An 18,457-nucleotide genomic window follows, 5' to 3' on the forward strand; every position below is an offset into this window, starting at 1 on the left:
ATACTTTCCCTGCTAAGTCCTTCCCTCACTTAACTGTGATTGGTCAATGCTACTTTGCCTTCAAATGGAAGTTATTGTTCACAATACCATATCACAATACAAAACATCCTAAGTCAAAAAGTAGCTCCTAACCATAGACTGTATATAAGAAGTGGACGTTTATTTTTACATTTATCCTCTGTGGGGTCGTTAGCAGGATAGTAGAAACACCTAGGAGAAACACTATAATCACCTAGGAGAAACACTACAATCGGAGAAACACTACAGTCATCACACCTAGGAGCACCAATGTACTGAGTGGTTTCTATAACCCTGCTAACGACCCCACAGAGGTTAAATCCCTGGGTTCCCCTACCAGTCAGCCAGAATTGAAGAAGCTTCTTGGATGAGAAGTGAAATATCTTCCAAGAATCTAGACCAAGTCCAGTTGCTGCCGATTTAACCCTTACTTGAACGTTTAAAAGACATTTCACTATGGTTGTCCTCGACCAAAGAAAAGATTCTTAGTCAACTAACATGATTTTGTCGACTAATCGATTAGTAACTCTGTAAAACTGAGTTTCTCCACAAAGGATCACACAAAAGCACCACGTCAAATCTTGTTTACCGGAGATGCGATCATAAGTTTCTTGGAAATAAGTCATTCAGTATGAAAAAAAGCATAAAAAATGACTAATCTACGAAAGAAAAATTAGTCGACTAAGAGGGGGCAGCCCTAAATTTCACATTTTCAAAGCTGCCATGTTGATAAGTCTTTTAACAGAGTTGTCATTGGTCTTTTTCTGTAACAAAGACTCGCCCAGGCTGTCGTGCTTTTGTCCACCCAGGTGAAGGAAGGCTTCAGGTTGATGTCTGGGTAAAGTAGTACAGTGGCAGAATGTCACAGCCTGTTCACGTAACACTCGCTCAGAGCAACTGCCTCTTGAGTCTTGCCAGACCACTTTTAGCAAAGTGGAAATACTGGGCTGGCTCTGCACAGCTGAGCCGACATACTGAAGATGCCTGAATATTGTCACTTTGTCTGCAGATGCCTCTATTTGAATGAATGCAGACATCTGTTGAGATTTGATTTCTGGGTAATTAAATCCTTGCAGACCTCACATCTCCCACTGTTTTCTGTCACCAGACATATTTTCTCTTTCCCTCTTTTTGAGGAAGCAAAGATGGAGAGAAAAGGAGAAAGAGAGAGGTATTTAGAGAAGAGTGGACGGAGAGAATATTAGAGAAGGAAAGACAGCAAAATTAAAAATGTCACATTGTGGTTTTCAGTGGAGTGTGCAGTGTACAGTCGTCTTTACAATGAACCCAGATTAGCCCCATTAATCCCTCGCTGCCCCCCGGCATGTGTGTTACAGAACATTGTGCCTATACAAAGACACTCATTCACACTCACACACACATACAGTACATGTACACACACACTCATTGTGAGCCAACAAGTGCAGAGGAAGTCTCAGCCCCGAGGCGATGGCTTCTCTAAAAGGAGGGAAAGAGCAGCGAGTGAAATCAGAGTGATTTGCTAATGAAGCCTGATGAACAGCTACTCTTATTCTACTCGTCTACTCTAGCTCACACTCTCTCTCACTCACTCTCTCCCTGTTTCACTCCATTCCCCTTTTTTCTCTGTCGCTGAATACATTTGGGCTAATTGTCTGCTGCTGATTGAAGCTCTCACAGGCTTCTCAGCATTGCTGCTGCTTAGAGCGAGAACACTGCAGCGTTTCAGTGCTGCTCCGCTGCTTAATATGCACTGATAGAAGAAGTAGAACCTTTTTTTTAAATGGATCTCACAGCCGGTGCATTAATTAGCAAAAGGTCTCTCTTTCTGAGTAAACATGAAGTTAAACCACCTTTTTTTTTATAGAATATATAGTTTACATCTTCTTAAAGCTGAAGTAGGCGAGATTGGAGAAAATAGGATTAAAAAAAGTTATTTTTTATGAAACGTTATATCGTGACAGTAGTACATGAAACAGGTAACCTGAAAAAAATCATGTTCCTTTGTGTCCTCCGGTGCTCCTGAAGGCATCTGCAAGATTTCACAGACCGGAGGAAAATAAGCAGTCAGAGCTGCTCTGAGGTCCGCTGTCCAACTGCCGTCTATGAGAGCCAGCTGTCAATCACTCGCGAACTCCGACGAAACAGTCAAACTAGGCAGCGCTGATCAAATATGAATCAATATTATGTTACGTTGATGCCTGTTTCTCGCCTCAAATGTTTTCAGAATCATCTTGTCTTGACCGTAGCAAAGCCAATAGGAACACTCTCTCAATGAAATGAGCTGTGATTGGTCAAAGTCTCCCGTCACAGAGCCATGAGGAGGAGCAAAAGTCTAGTTATCTCTCAGAACACTTGAATTACAATATGCTGAAAGGTTATTATGGAAGTTTTGCCCTATGGTGCCAAATATATACTGCCTACTGCCACTTTAACCTCTCTTCTCTGTCAGCATCACTCTACTCCAACTGAAATGGATTTAATAGGCGAAATTAACAAGAGATTATCCAGCTAGCTTTTACATAATGAGTCCATTTTATTTTTTTTTAAAGAGCATGTTTTTGACATTCAGTGTTGGTTGTAGCTTTACCTTTGAGCCATGTTTGACAAATACTCCACTATGTTCACCAGCTAGTCTCTAACTGCATCTGTCTGCTGTTTGGTGTTGAGCAGGTAGCGTCCAATAAGTCTTTATAGCTTTTTCTCTGAATGAAAACAGCACTATGAGAGCGGTGAGACCCAACCAAATCAGTAAAGTTGTGTTCGTCCCCTTTCACATTGTTTTGTCATTTGATACATTATTATTATTAAAACACTTTACTTATCCCCATCTGTTTCTTGGTACTGCATAAACTCCAAAAAAACTCTTTGAAAGCAAGCTGCGCTGTTTTGACACAAGTTTGCCTCGGAGGAGATAGTAAAGTGGCTCCTAATTGAATTTTAATTGAAACATCTGCCAACGTGCAAAATACAAAAACCTCTCTCCATGAGCAGGGTTGGGACAAACAAAACAAATACTCTGAAACTTAAAAAGATGCTTCTTATATGTACAATGTCATTTATGTGAGAAATTAAATTCCAGAGCAATTTACTGCATAATATCCTCATCAACAAAATGGTTCTGCCTCAAACCAACAGGAAAACTTCAGGATCTGTAGTGTTTATTTCCATGCAGCCTCATCAAGTGAATACATTATAAAGCACTGAGATGGAAACTGTTCTGAAGAAGAATTTGCATACATTTTGCTGAGTGTTTTAATGGATACTCTCCGTGTTTGTTTTGAGTCAGGAAGGAAGGGGTGTGTCGAGACAGATAGACAGACAGACAGATGGATGGATGATAGCTGTTATCTCTGAGAACATTCTCATCATTTTTTTCTGTCATCTCTGTCTCTCACATGGAGTCAAAGCAATGACGTACAGAGATATATTAACCTGAAAGGAAATTCACACACAAAATCCCTCAACGGTCCGTCAGTGAGGATTTGTGCAGATTGTTCGTATTTCTTCCTTCAATGTACATTTCTGCTTTAAACTCGTCTCCACTCCATCACTTCCTCCATCTCACAGCCCGCCTCTCTTTCTATAAAGTCCTGCACTGAAGGAGAGAAATCTCTAAAAGATTTACCTCAACCAGAACAGTTTGATTAATCAAGGAATGATGATGCGCCCATGGAGAAAATGCAAACATTTGTTGTTTGTTTGTTTGTCTCTGTGTGCGTGAGAGATAGAAAAGAGAGAGAAGGAGGCCAAATGTAGATCTGCCTTTGTGAATTAACTCTTTCCTCTCCTCCTCCTCCTCACAGGGCTCTGGTGTATATTGTCCACGGGGCCGGGGAGCATTGTGGGAACTATGATGAGATTGCACAGAGACTGAAGGAGCTGTCCCTGCTGGTATTTGCACACGACCACGGTGAGTCACAAACACATACACATTACATTGCATTAATGCGCTCACACCTACACTCATGTGTTCATCAGTTTACTTCAAACACAGAATAGCTGATGCATAGCTTCAAAGAAGGCCCGTCATCCCCCTCCTCCCGCTCTGCCCGATTACGGTCTTTGTTAATTGTTGAGTGAACGAAGCCTGTTAGGGAAAATTAATTAGGCTCGTTGGTACGTTGCTCTATTGTTCTGCCGCAATGCCTCTGTGTATGTAAGTGTGTAGGTGGTGCACTGTCAAGGAAAACTTCACACACTGGTGTGGTTTGAAATGTGAATGAAACTTCTGGTTCTATTCAGGTTTCAGTGGAACTATCAAGTGATTATACACTAATGAAAACATACTTGAAGGTCCCATATTGTAAAAAGGGAGATTTTCATGTCTTTTATATCATAAAGCAGGTTTAAGTGCTATATAAATACTGTTAAACTATCAAAACGCTCAATCCACGGATAAATACACACAGCCCGTATTCAGAAACTGTGCGTTTGAAACAAGCTGTTAGGATTTCTGTCCTTTTGTGATGTCACAAATCTACAATATTTAGACAATTTCACAGTTTTAAACGTAAACATACTAAATGTGTCCCAGTTTATTTCCTGTTGCAGTGTATGTGAATGACATTCTCTCAGAGCACTTGAATTACAATATGCTGAAAGGTTATTATGGAATTTTTGCCCAATGATGACAAAAACTTTCTGCCTACTGAAGCTTTAATAGAAACAGAAAAATACTTAAAGATGCATGAAACAATGTGTTACTGTAGCTTGATCATAAATAGTAAAATTAGGTAATGGCAATCTCTTTTCTGATACATTCCTCCACCAAGGTGCTCTTTGGCAAGACTGTTACTGGTCTTAAATACAGCATTAATGTGTGAACTCATGTGACTGTGCAGCATGTGTGTTCAGTAAACTCATCTACTGACATACAGGAGAGAGAGAGAGAGAGAGAGAGAGAGAGAGAGAGAGAGAGAGAGAGGGTGATAAGACAAAGAAATAAAGTCCCAGCTGTAAATGTAGAAATATTTACAGAGGTAGACATCTCAATGAAGAGCTGGCAGAGACAATAAGAAAGAGAGTGAATGATGAGGAAGACTGAGGCTGCTCACACAGGAGCAGTTTGTTCAGTGACTCGCAGTAAAATGTCACACTGTTAAATGGAAAATACTGAACTGGAACAAGTCCCTGTAGACACCAGTTTTCCATCTATCTATCTCTCACACACACACACACACATACACACAGACACACACACACACCGCCTCGGGCAGCCCTCTGATAGAGTTCAGCAGTTGAGATTTTCCACTTATTCTTCCTCTGTCACACTTTATTCTGTCTCTCATGTATTCCCTTCTAATTATAGGACTTTTTAGGTCTTTTTCATTCACAGCCTGCACAGACTGGAGGTTTGTTCCATCTGTCACACACTGCAGCTATTTACCAGAGAACAACCTCCAAATATGGCACGGTGGCCGGTTAACCAAATCAAGAATTCAACAGCGAAATTCCTTAAAGCTGTCACACATGAAACATTTGGGCTTCTATAGGAATCTGTGGATGCAGAAATTAATGCATATCATCAAACTCCAGCACTGACAATTTATTATCAAGCAGCTTTGAAATATTCATAATGGATTGTTTGTGAGAGGCACAGATAACAGCAGACAGGACCAGCCTAAAGCTGTTTGTGTGATGCTCAGATCATGTTTGTCCTCTCATTACACTGCAGGAAAATAATGGAATCGTGACAGTTAATTAGATCAGCCCTTGCAAAGTTTCTGGATTCATCAGTCCGTGCAAAGATTAGAGTAGCTTCCCTGAGAGGTCATTATCGGGAAACGTATTTGTTGCCCAGTCGGCGGTCTGGCCGACACCTGCTCCTTGTGTTTAGTCGGCGGTCCGGCCAACACCAGTTCCTGTTCGGCAGCTGCAGCCCTAAGCCCAAGTTCCTGTTTGCTCCCTGGCCTCAAGCCTCCGTGGCCATCTTCCAGTGGGGTTCCGTCTCCGTGGTCGTCCTCCAGAAGGGTCCTGCCTTTGCCAACAGCCTCCTGCTCGACCTGTGGAGAGATTCCGCCTTTGCCGCTGCCCACCGGAGCGGTCCTGCCTTTGCCGACTCCTACCTCAGTTTTGCCTATCTGCCCTGCCCCCAGGCCGTTCGCCTAAGATTCCCTGCTCCTCCTCTGTCTAGCCCCTGTTCTTCATTTCCACCTGCCACTTGACCCCAAAACCTGCTTTCCTAAACCGTGACAATTATGATGACTGTTGCTCCGGTTGTGTCTCCAGTAAAATCAACTGTGCACCTTTTCCTAATGTAATTAGCACGCACAATTGATCTTATTCCTGCTGCAGATGAGATGAGTCAGCTGGGCTGGCTTTTATATATTATAATCAACTCTGAAATCCAATTAACTCATTACCAAGAATATTCATATTCATATCAGGACTGTCGTTTGCATGTTGCAGCTCTTCCAGTCGTACAGCAGTGGATCTGCAGTCTGCAGTGTTTATACGTCTGCGTGTCAGTTGTCTGAAGTGTGCTCATGTGTGAATATCTGTGTGTCATAACACAAACTGTGGATTCAGTAGAGTGTGAGGTCATTGATCTGACTTGGGAGGAGATGTAGCGTGCATCGATCTCAGGTTTGCAGTGCTCCATCACTCGCTGCTGCCGTGATTGGACATTGATTTCCACGCTGCGATGATCTTTTCGGTATTGACGAGGAAAAAAAACACATATAGCGTGAAGACATCCTCGTATAAACGGCGGCACACATACACAGTATATTATAAATACACACAAACACACTTCAGATTACAGAGCGAGAAGCGAGAAGGTGTGAGTTGTTGTGAATGTTTAGGAGCTCGGTGGTGTTATTGGTTCGATGGTCGCCATGGCAACCTGCCATCTCACCTCTCAACCGCCGCTGCAGAAAGCTCGAGGAGGAGACACACACAATATATGTATGCATACACACATACATATTCATATTTATTTCCTCCATCTGTCAGTCAAATTTCTCTCTCCTCTGTCTTTGTCTCCTCTCGTCCTCCTCCTCCTCCTCCTCCTCCTCCTCCTCCTCTCCCGCCTTCCCTCCATTTTCTCTCGACTTCTTTTCACTTCCTCACTCTTCTTCTCGTTCTTCCTCCTGTCGTCATGTTCTCTTACTGCCCCCTTTTTTCTGTCCTCCATCCCACTCTTCTTCCTCTCACCATAATCCAGGGGTGCATGACAATTATCTTTTATTTAATTTTTTTCCACGCCTTGCTTGACCCAGAAGTCGTTCTGGTTCGTTCATCATGAAGGCCCTTCAGATGCTCTTATCTCTGCTCCGAGGAACAAGGAGGGATCTCTGAGGAGGCACGAGGGAACTATTATTTTCATTGTCGATTAATCTGTTGATTATTTTCTGGATTAAGATGAACACATTTAAATTCTTTATCGTCACCTCCATTCAGTCACACATGTGAGACTGAAAATCCCCGTTCGTCGGGTAGAAATACAGTTTTTCAAGGTGAGATAAATTTACATAAATTACACTTAATAATAATAACCTGGATCATTGAATAACAAATTTAGAAACAGAATATCAATAAACGCAGATGCTAATAATTATTACATTTAAAAAAACGCATAGGCTGACATTAGAAATGGTCCATGTGCATTCAGTGTCTCACTTTCTTCGTCGCCTGCTCCCTCCTTCCCTTCCGTCTTTCCTTCCCCCTTCTTATTTCCCCTTACTTCTTCCCTCATCCTCACTGCTGTCTCTCCCTCCATCCGCCCCCCTTAGAGTCTCCTTACTGTTCTTCATCCACCTCTCTTAAGGTTGTAAAAGATGGATAATTTTGTCAAATGTTCGGAAATCACCACCACTGGGAGAAAATGTCCTCAAAGCAGAGCATATCAGTGTTCTGTGTCATACAGCCAAATATTGGAAATAATGACTTAATGATTTTAAATCCATCTGGAGTTCAACTTTAGGAAAGCTTTTCTGAGAATGTGTCTCATCCTTCTCTTATATTCCTATTTTTATATTCCTAGTTTCAGCCAATCCAAACCAAGATCTAAAAATGGTGTAAAAATGTCTGTCTAATGCAATTATAAGAAGTAAGGTATTAAATTATGTCTGCTTTTCTGTTTAATCTTCGTGTTGTCTTTTTTATTCTGTATCTGACCATTTCCACTGTTCAAATGTTCTGTTTAATAGCCTGCTAAGTAGGTGGCTGTGATTCTCATTTTAACTCTGAAGTGTTAGCCCCAAAAGATGTGTTTTTTTTTCTTTTGGAGGTATTAAAAAAGTCTTTAAAATCATAAAATATCTTGTAGCGGTACCAATTTCCTCACACCAGTCTCGTCTTCTTTCCCTGCACAGTTGGCCACGGTCAGAGCGAAGGAGAAAGGATGAACATCAAAGACTTCCAGATTTACATCAGAGACTCCCTGCAGCACGTTGACCTGATGAAATCCCGCCACCCAGACCTTCCCGTCTTCGTCTTGGGTCACTCCATGGTAGGACTCTTTCCATGCAGTATTTGGCAGATTACTCTGTGGGTCAGTCTTTGGGTTTTATTTTAATCACAGTATTGTATTCCAAATAACAGCTCTAAGGATAGTGAAACTCACACTGTCGTCGAGGTTTGTTTCTCTCTTTTGTTTGGTGTGAAATTACATAATATTGTTTGAGAGCTCCTGGTACAGTGTGCTTGACACACACACAGAGACAGCTGCAAGAAATTGACGGGTAAGCCCTGTTCAAGCACAGGAAAGAAAAAATACTGAGATCAGTGTAGAGAGGTTTTCTGCGACATCGTGACATTCAAATGAAAGAAATGTCACACACTCTTCGTTCACTATGAAGTGGTTTTATGTCCCAAAATAGTCAGCGACAAAAAAAACAGAGTGCATGATGACATCTGACAGGAGAATAACAATAGAATCAGTTTTATAATATTACCGGCTCTTTCAAGAAAGAACTGTATAGTGCAGTAAAACACTGACACCCTGCTTTTAATGACATATTATTTGGTTCGGCTTGGTCCTAGCACCAGATACATTATGTCTGTAATGATGAACACCTTCCACCTGCAGAAAAACGTTTCAGGGAATGTTTTTTAAATTGGCTCGTCTCAGTAATTTTACCTTTTGCACAGTGGCACAAATTGTGCCCAGCCTGTAGCTGCAGCAGCAGCTGCTGCTGCTAGATGCTGAAAACCTCCAACAGAGTACTTACAGGTTCAGTGACCTGCTCAAGGGCAATGTGAGTTTATTTGTTGTGCTCAGCCAGTCCAGGACGCCACGTAATGTTTCATGTAATGTCATGTTCTACTGACCTTCTTGTGTTGGTGAGTTTGTTCACCTTTATACTCAATTTCAAGCTTCCACGAGTATAGAAACGTGGTCAATACAGCAGTAGGTGTCCTAATATTTTCTATGTACAAAGGTTTTCTTAAAGCTTCTCTGTACGATATCCAGAGCATTAATATAGCAGCAAACATATGTAAAGATATAGAGGAGTAATGTCTACCTGAGCAGAGAATGAAGTCACCCTCCCTCTGTGCGTGTTGCAATCTGAGCTTTGTACAGCTCTGCCCGGGTCGGCCATGCGCGCCTTTTAGTGCATGTTTGTGCATGTTAGAGTGTCCCACTGGCTAGCTCACGGCCGCTGCTCTGCGATGCTCTCATACGGCGGTTACAGCTGATAACGCAGTCACGAGCGACGGGGCTGTTATGGAAACGTAGTGCCCACCTTAGCTCTGTCTGAACTGCTGCCGTTGTTTTCACTGTTAGCGCTGTTAGTACTGTTAGCTGCGAGCCACTGGCTCGGCCGTCGCCAGGTGCGGAGGCAATAAAAATGCTCCCAATCTCGCACCAAATCCTCATACTGTATATGAGAAGCAAGTGTTTGGCATTTTTGCCCAATTCAAAATGTATTGATTATCAAATTTATTACAACTATCTCTGGTGGAACAAGTGACTTGAGTGTCTTGAGTATTGTTGTCACAGTGAGGTTGTCAGGCAACCAGCGCTATAGCCAGAGGCACTCAGCACAGAAATACCTTCAACATGTAACTCCCCCTAAAAACAACAAATTGACGTTTTTACATTGAGTTTTTATATGGATGTTGGAGAGAGCCAGGCTAGCTGTTTCCCCCTGTTTCCAGTCTTTATGCTAAGCTAAGCTATTGGTCCCCTGACTCTGCCTCCGTACTGTAATATTTAGGTATGTGTTTGCGGCATACTGTTTTGTACAATGAACACGTTTTGACATAGGACACGCAAAACAGTTGCAAATGCAAAAACATATTTAGTAAATTATAAATTCCCATTTGCTTGAGCTTCCTATCAACTGAGATCTATTTACTGTATGTAGGGAGTTAAAAATGTGTTAAATACAAGGCATCAAAAGGTCTTTTTGAAAAGTCTTAAATGTGGCTCTATGAAATCTACAGACACAGAGTTGAACCAGAATTCTCATTGAGAAAAATTACATAATGCCCTGACAGAAAAAAGCATCAAGGCCGGCCAGGGAACTATTTTTAACCGATCAGTTTATTCAGTTTTTCCTCAGAGCTGCCTCTCACTGTTGTGCTCAGTGACCCACTAACTCTTAGCGCAGCTAACAGAACACAAACGGTATTGATGAGTTATATAATAAACGGTTACTGTCAGTGTTTGTAGGTCCAGTCAGTTTGTATTCCCATGAACTCGTTTGTGTCGGATGAACAAGCTGCTCAGATTCTGTATTCATACACAACGCATAAATGTTTTCATGCATGCAGCTTTTTTTTTTTTGAATCTGGAGTGAAATATCTCATGTTGTATAAGGAAGAAGCTAACTTCCCTGTCACAGAACATGAAACAAGAGCTCCTTTGAACAGAGTGCAGTCAGCACCACCCTCGTAAGTCAGAAACATTTCAGGCCAAACATCAAAACACCATTTTTAGTCTTTTAGCTCACAGCTGGAAGACTGTTTTCATGCAGGGAACACAGAGGATAAATGCAAAGTCATTACTGAAATGTTCTGCCGTGAGACGCGTGGAGCCTTGTTATCTCGCAGCACAGCACTGATTCAGTGGGCTTGTTGGATTCAACAGAAAAAAATAGTTTTTTTACACAAGATATGACGAGCTCGGAGGAAAAAGGAGATCTACATTGTTTGAAAATATATATCTGTTTGAGACATTTAACTTCAAGGCAACCCTTGTAAGTAACCTTGTCTATTAAGGCATACTTGACAATAAATAATTTATTAATGCGTTAGCTCAGGAATAAGTCATTAATAAGAACAGCTTTTGGGTTGGGGAACTCCCTCAGCATAACATTAGCTTTGTCTTTATAGATAGCTCTTTTCTTTTATCAGGAAAACCCCCTCCATTAATATTAATTAAGGGTCTGGGGCTCCGAACGCTTTAATTCACAACACCTGTTAATGGACAGTGACAAATATTAAATGGAATCCCCTCCTAATCGGTAAACAGAAGATGAAACTCATCATTATAAGACAATACGTCAAGAAAATTTGAAGTTTTTTGACCTAAAACTATGCAATTGTACATCCTTCTAGACCGCTTTCTTGGTTGCTATAGTTGAATATTTATTTTTTATTATTTATACATATCACAGCCTTCATCTGAACATTTAAATCTTCTGGCAACGTCCATTTCTAAACAGCTTGTCAGCCCCTGCTGGAATTCAGGATCTTGCAATTCCAAGAGTTACGGATATTCCCATTTTCTCAAATCCCTCACAAACGTTCAAACTGGAAGAATGTGTGCCAATTTTACCCATGGCCAAATGATTTCTGCCTAAAAAAGATCCCTGACAGAAGCACTTTTCCAAGCCAAGGTCAAATAAAAACCAAGCCTCTGTCTCCCTGTTGTTGAACTTGAATAGTATAGTGGAGGAACCCTTTAATAATGGCTTGCTAACACTTGTAGTTTCAGACCTGATGGTTTATAAAGTGAGAAATCAATTACATTTCATCAATGACTTTGTTTGTCTGTATATCTGCAGAATTAATGACTTATTAGAAAGTGAGAAAACAATTGGTGCTTAATGGATTTACCGCATTGTTTAATGATCTGTGTGCGTATGAGGCTGTTTTGCTATAACAGCATCTTCTTTTTCATGATAGAAACATCTTTTTTTGTGGATTCAGACAATCCGATGTTCAAGATTGTTTTTTTTACTACCCAAATATTGATATTACAATAGCTTCTCCTTGTAAATGAGGTCATATTCAACGCCGTCAGTTGGGCTTTTAGATGCTTTAAACAACACGTCATTTAATTCGTGAGACTATTTTTGCAAACCTTTTATGGCTCGTTCTTCGCCGTGCAGCCGTGCTGTATTTATATAAAGACTGATGCTGCGTTCAGAACAATCTGAGCTTGTAGGAGCGCAGATGCAAATAGGTTTGTGTAAATTAAACTGTGGGATCCCAGATGGAGGCTGAGCGTCTGTTTAGACATCAGTAAATATTAAGGCAGAGCTGACCGAAGTCACAGCAGCACCTCCCTCCTTTCTTCCTTCTCCCCTCGTCTTTTTCTCATCCCTTCTTCCCTCCTTTCTCTCTGTCCATCCCTCCATCTGTGTCATTTCATCAGATGTTCGTTCTGTGCCGTCATGTAAGCCGGTCCACCTGTCCATCCCCTGCTTTCATTTCCTGTCTTCTCGTTTCCTCGAACGTACTTCCTTTCAGTTGTTGTGCTTTAATTTCATTTTCTTTCTTTGTCCTCCTTTCATCCTACTTCGTTGTTCTCCTTCCTGTCCTTTCTTTATCATAGCCTTCCTTCTTTTTCATCTCCTCTCGTCTACTCTCCTCTCCTGGGAAACAAATAAAACCCCAGACCGGAAGTTTGGGAAACCCAACCCAAATCAAATGTTGTGTCGCCGTGTTTATACAGGCCTCATTTCCCAGCTTCCCATTGTTGTGAGTCCCCATCCTGTTTCTATTAGCGTGTTCCTCTGCTAGGAATCTTTGTTTATCTGGGCCAGGATGACGCAAAAACTACAAGACCATGCTAGGAAACACCCTGTGGATTCTACAGTATGTGTAGAGACGCCGCTCCAATGATAACATCCTGAGGAGACTGTGGAGCAGTTAGCAGCGCCCGGCAGCCACAGTGTAGATTTAGTGAAGGAAGATCACCTGCACCACTGCCAGGAGTTGTTCTTTTATCAAAAAAGTTTGTTGAATATTTCACACTGAGCTTAAATTTATCAGCAGTAGTTAGATTGCTAATGAAACTTGCAATCTAAGTGTCATAAGTGGTGTAAGATATGAGATAATTGTAGATTAGATTTAGCCAGGCTAATGGCATGGCTAATGTCGGCCTGTTGGTCTGCCCACCACTTTGGTCCAGAGTGAAATATCTCAACATCCATTAAATTAATTGGCACAAAATTCTGTTCACATATACATCGTACTCAGACAATGTTTCCTAATGACTTTGGTGATCCTCTGACTTTTCCTCTAACGCCATAACCAGGTAAAAAATTAAAGTGTCCAATTCTGAGAAAATTGCATTGTGGTATTGTTAGCAGGAAGACGTGTACAATCCATTGACACTACTTTATTTGTTCCATTGTGGATTTTCTGTGGCCTAAACCAAGTAGGCGATTTGTTAATTTTTAACAGGGCAGACAGATTCCAGTTTGTTTTGTTCACCTGCAACTAGCGAACCGCTCCATGGACGACTCTTTTGGTTTTGTATTTTTATGCTTCCGCGCTGGCGACAGCCGTGGCTGGAGGCATTAGGTTTTCGGGTTGTCCGTACATCCGTCTGTTCGTCTGGAACATTCTTGTGAACGCGATATCTCAGGAACGTCTTGTGGGAATTTCTTCAAATTTGCACAAACGTCCACTTGGACTAAAGATGAAGTGATTAGATTTTGTTAACAAAGGGCATTGCATTTTGGTCAATATTCTAAAAGGGGGATGGCATCCCCCCTCAAATCATCTACTGTCTATACCTGCTACACATCATCATGTTACCATCCTAACGTTAGCATTTAGTTGTTAAAACAATCATCAATCATTTTCTACCTAAAATAAGTGAATAATTACAATACAAATTTGAAAGCACTGCAAGCTGATGTAAATAATTAGTTTATCATTTCCCAGAGAAGACACACAGAGTTCTCACAAAACATGTAAACATGGACGACAACAGTTACACATTTACAGCTTCAGTGTCTGTTACACCACACTGACTGTTTCACAGTAAACTCTGCATCTTATTTGTTTAAGCAGTAATTCAAGAATTGGAGCAGTGTGTTGGTGTTGTATCAGCTCATGGGAATGCTTCCTCATTTCTCTCCTTCTCCATCAGTATATCTGGCCGAGGCTCATTTGTCCTACTTCCTTAGTGCCAGAGTTTTATGTAATGGATGGTTTCTAACTGTTGAGGGCCTTCAGCGTATTTGTTCAGCTTGTCAACCCTCCATCTCTCTCTCTGTATCTAAACCATATGCCACTTTTTTTTGTTTTATATCACGCCATATTTTTGTGTGAATACTTGTCACTCTCCCACTTTGTCCTGTTTATCATTGTTTACTTTACTGAATAGTTTGATTGGAGAGAGTTGAATCCAAATCACTGGACTTTTTTATATCTGCTTTTCTAACAAAAAGGCTTCTTCATTTCTGACTGTGATTTTAGCCCCTGCAGTATTTGCCAGTATGCTAGCTGTATTGTCCAGTATGTTTGCTCCTCAGGGAATTTTTGACAGTTCAAGTCTTCCCACTGTCAGCAGACAGACTTACAATACAAGCATTCATCCTCTCAACCAAAGTCCAGAGAGAGAAAGTGTGAGGAGGACTCGAATCAGCTTCTTAAAGAGCTTCTCTGTCCCAATCCTCTCTTTCTCTCTCTCTCTCTCTCTCTCTCTTCTCATCCCTATTCAAGCTTATCTCTCTCTATCATTGGATCCCACTAGACAAAATGTATAGTATGTGATTGTGTGTATAAGGGCATGACCCAGAATGAGCTTTTGTCCCAAATTACATTAAGTCATCCTGTTATATTTAACCAGAATCAGATGTATTGTATCCGATCATCCAGGAGAAATTTCACCATTTGATAGAGCATTTTTCCGTGAGTGTGTGTCATGATGTGGCTTGTTGATTATTTTCATTGTTGATTATTTTCTTGATTAATCGATTAGTTGTTTGGTCTATAAAATATCAGAAAATGGTGAAAAATGTCGATCAGTGTTTCCCAAAGCCCAAGACGACATTCTCAAATGTCTTGTTTTGTCCACAACTCAAAGATTTTCAGTTTACTGTCATAGAGAAGGTGCAGTGTGTAGGATCTGGCGGTATCTTAGCGGTGAGGTGAGGAGATTGCAACCAACTGAAGCCTTTCCTGTGTGCTAAGTCTCTAGAGCCACTTGGAGCAGAGCCAGCGCTTGGAGTGTGTGTGTGTACATGGGAAGTGAGTGGTGAAGCAAGAGAGAGAGCGGCGGCGACGAGAGCGAGTAACGTTATCGACTCCGGCCAAAGAAGGAAAAGTTAACACAGTTTAGTTTGTCCGTTCTGGGCTACTATAGAAACATGGCGGACTCTGTGAAGAGGACCCGCTCCCTATGTAGATATAAACATCTCATTCTAAGATAACAAAAACACAACGATTCTTAATATCAGGTGATAATGCACTAAATAAAACATACTTGTTAATATTGTATTACATTTCTGCCAATAGATCCACCTAAATGCTATGCTACACACTGGTCCTTTAAATCACCCAGGAGGAATTTCGTGTTTTTTGTGTGTGTGATGGTGTGGCTTGTCTTTGAGTATGTGTTTGAATGTGTCTGTAAAGGAGAAACAACTTTGCATCTAGCTATGTGTGTGTGTGATGTTTGTGTGGGCATATGCAGTGAGTGAGTGTGCGCTTGTGTGCTTTAGAGAGTGAGGTTTTCTGGTGGGAAATGTTTTGTTTTTTGGTGCCTCTTTTCGTGAAGTGAGCCTGTCATTGGCCCCAGCCTGATGAATATTCAGACAAGTGACAAAGAGTGCTCGCATAAACAACGCTGAAGCCAATTAGTCTCCAGAAAGAGAGAAGAAGAGAGAGAGAGAGAGAGAGAGAGAGAGAGAGAGAGAGAGAGAGAGAGAGAGAGAGAGAGAGAGAGATTCATCGCACAGACACTCGTACTTGTTGCATATGAGAGGAGAAACCACCACAAAGTGAACCATGGCGAATTGATTTGAGTCTTGGCCGCCGCAGAGCTGCTAATTATCACGGCCCCTACATCACCGGATTTAAATCACAATCCCAAAATGTCAGCCTGGGTGCCAAGGTGTGGCCCGCGCTGCCGTTCGCTGCAGCCGCACAGTGCTCGACGTGCCCCGAGGGCCGTGGGTTCACATTCACATTTCTCTCCCAGTCTGTGTCGAGCGACAGCAACAAAGGAGCTGGGTGGAAATTCACGCCCGCCTGAACAAAGAGCGGATTGTTTTATGTTCGTCTTGACCTCTGAGGAGTTTTCCCACTGGGCCTCTCATCAGAACCTCTCACCTACTTTGCTAAGACACGCCCCGTCTTGTGTTACAGGCGCAAGAAGGAGCTCATATCATCTTCCCCTCGTTGAAACACACTCTTTCTAATATTTTGAACCCTTCAAGTTGCTTGAATTTGCTTTTATCTTGAAAATCGACCTCTTGCCCGTAGCTCTTTTTTTAACATTAATTTCTTTTTTTGTTAATCCTCCATCATCGGTCTGTCTTGATGACGAATGCTTTATTCCTCACCAGTGGCGGCTTTTACCTTTTGAAGATCTAGAAAGTCAAATAAATGTTACTATTGGCCTCATTTCAAGCTGCTCTGTCTTAGTATCAGATACATTCCTATCATGCAATAATGTAAGTTACTTTGTTTTGTGAACTAATCAATTGAAAAGCTGCCTGAAATTTATAACTTTAAACTGAAGCAACACTGTTTCACACAGCAACCAAGCATATTTTGATGATTATCTAGATAATATTTTGAATCACAACTATTTGAGCCAGGATAATCGTTAAATTTTCATATTTTCCCATGCCTATTGTATATATTGCTTGTGTGATAATGTTGTGGTGTGTTTTGTAGAGCTGCTTTTTAGCTCGAACCATGTCTTTTGTCTATGTATGTGTTCATTGTTGATGATAAAAACACCTGGTTTGCCTCCAACTCACCTCTGACTCGAGCCTCCTGCCTTTAAAATACATTTAAAAAGAAACATCACACCTTTAAAAACACAAACACAAACTGAAAAACAAGTTTTAAACAAGTGAAAACTTTCAGAAAAGTTCCTCATTTGGAAAAAATACCTCATCAATTCCATTCCCAGTTAATTTACAAAATATATATTCTGTGCTTTTTTTTCGTTCTCAGGGTGGTGCTATCTCCATCCTGACGGTCTGTGAGAGGCCCAGTGACTTCGCTGGAGTGGTTTTGATCGCTCCGATGGTCCAGATGAACCCAGACTCGGCCACGCCGTTCAAGGTACCGCACAATCGCTCGTCCACTCTCCAACTGCTCTTCGATTGTGCTCTCTCTTCTCCTCTCCTCTTTCCCTCATAACTGAGTCACACTATTCAGTCAAGTACTCAGTTGACCTAGAAGTCATTCATCTTACTCCACTCAGCTCTGCTTTGGGTGATGACTATCAACTCTTTTATTTGGGGTTTTTTCAAAGGCAAGAATCGGAGTAAGTGCCACTTGAGCTGCATTAGCAGTCTCTTACTGAATCTCACAGATACAAATGTGTCCGACTGTCAAAGCCGAACAGGAGACGAGACATGTTTTTCATAATTATTAGCATGTTTTAACAAGAAAAAAATGTTCAATCAATTAAAATGTTGAATCGCGATTAATCGCAAATTCATCACACATATGTATCTGTTCAAAATGGACCTTAAAGGGAGATTTGTCAAGTATTTAATACTTTTATCAACATGGGAGTGGACAAATATGCTTGCTTTATGCAAATGTATGTATATATTTATTATTGGAAATCAATTAACAACACAAAACAATGACAACTATTGTGCAGAAACCCTCACAGGTACTGCATTTAGCATAAAAAATATGCTCAAATCATAACATGGCAAACTCAAACCCAACAGGCAACAACAGCTGTCAGTGTGCTGACTTGACTATGACTTGCCCCAAACTGCATGTGATTATTATAAAGTTGTCATGTCTGTATAGGGGAGACTTGTGGGTACCCATAGAACCCATTTTCATTCACATATCTTTAGGTCAGAGGTCAAGGGGCCCCTTTGAAGATGGCCATGCTAGTTTTTCCTTGCCCAAATTTACCTAGATTCATTCCTGCTAGTAAGATGGTTGGTACCATTTGATTCCTTAGGTTTTTTAGTTTCATATGATGCCAGTATCTTCACTCTAGATTTAAAACTGAGACTGCAACCTTGCAAGTTGCGTTTAAAGAAATTAGTGGCGTTAAAACAAATATGGTGTTAACTTTGACAGCCCTAGTTTTTTTTTAATTCCGCACTGACACAAACAT

At 41.2% G+C, this 18,457-nt stretch overlaps 1 protein-coding gene across 2 annotated transcripts in view; it reads left to right on the top strand.

Annotated features, from left to right (window-relative positions):
• Positions 1–18,457, top strand: part of mgll (monoglyceride lipase) — a 39,159-nt gene that overhangs the window by 15,840 nt on the left and 4,862 nt on the right. For both annotated transcript variants that reach the window (XM_037773004.1, XM_037773003.1), the window contains 3 exons: positions 3,804–3,910; positions 8,316–8,452; positions 17,320–17,430. In XM_037773004.1, the coding sequence (XP_037628932.1) occupies positions 3,804–3,910; positions 8,316–8,452; positions 17,320–17,430 (355 nt within the window). The remainder of the gene's footprint in view (positions 1–3,803; positions 3,911–8,315; positions 8,453–17,319; positions 17,431–18,457) is intronic.

Source organism: Sebastes umbrosus, chromosome 6 (assembly GCF_015220745.1).
Source record: "Sebastes umbrosus isolate fSebUmb1 chromosome 6, fSebUmb1.pri, whole genome shotgun sequence".
In the NCBI taxonomy this organism is placed as follows: domain Eukaryota; kingdom Metazoa; phylum Chordata; class Actinopteri; order Perciformes; family Sebastidae; genus Sebastes; species Sebastes umbrosus.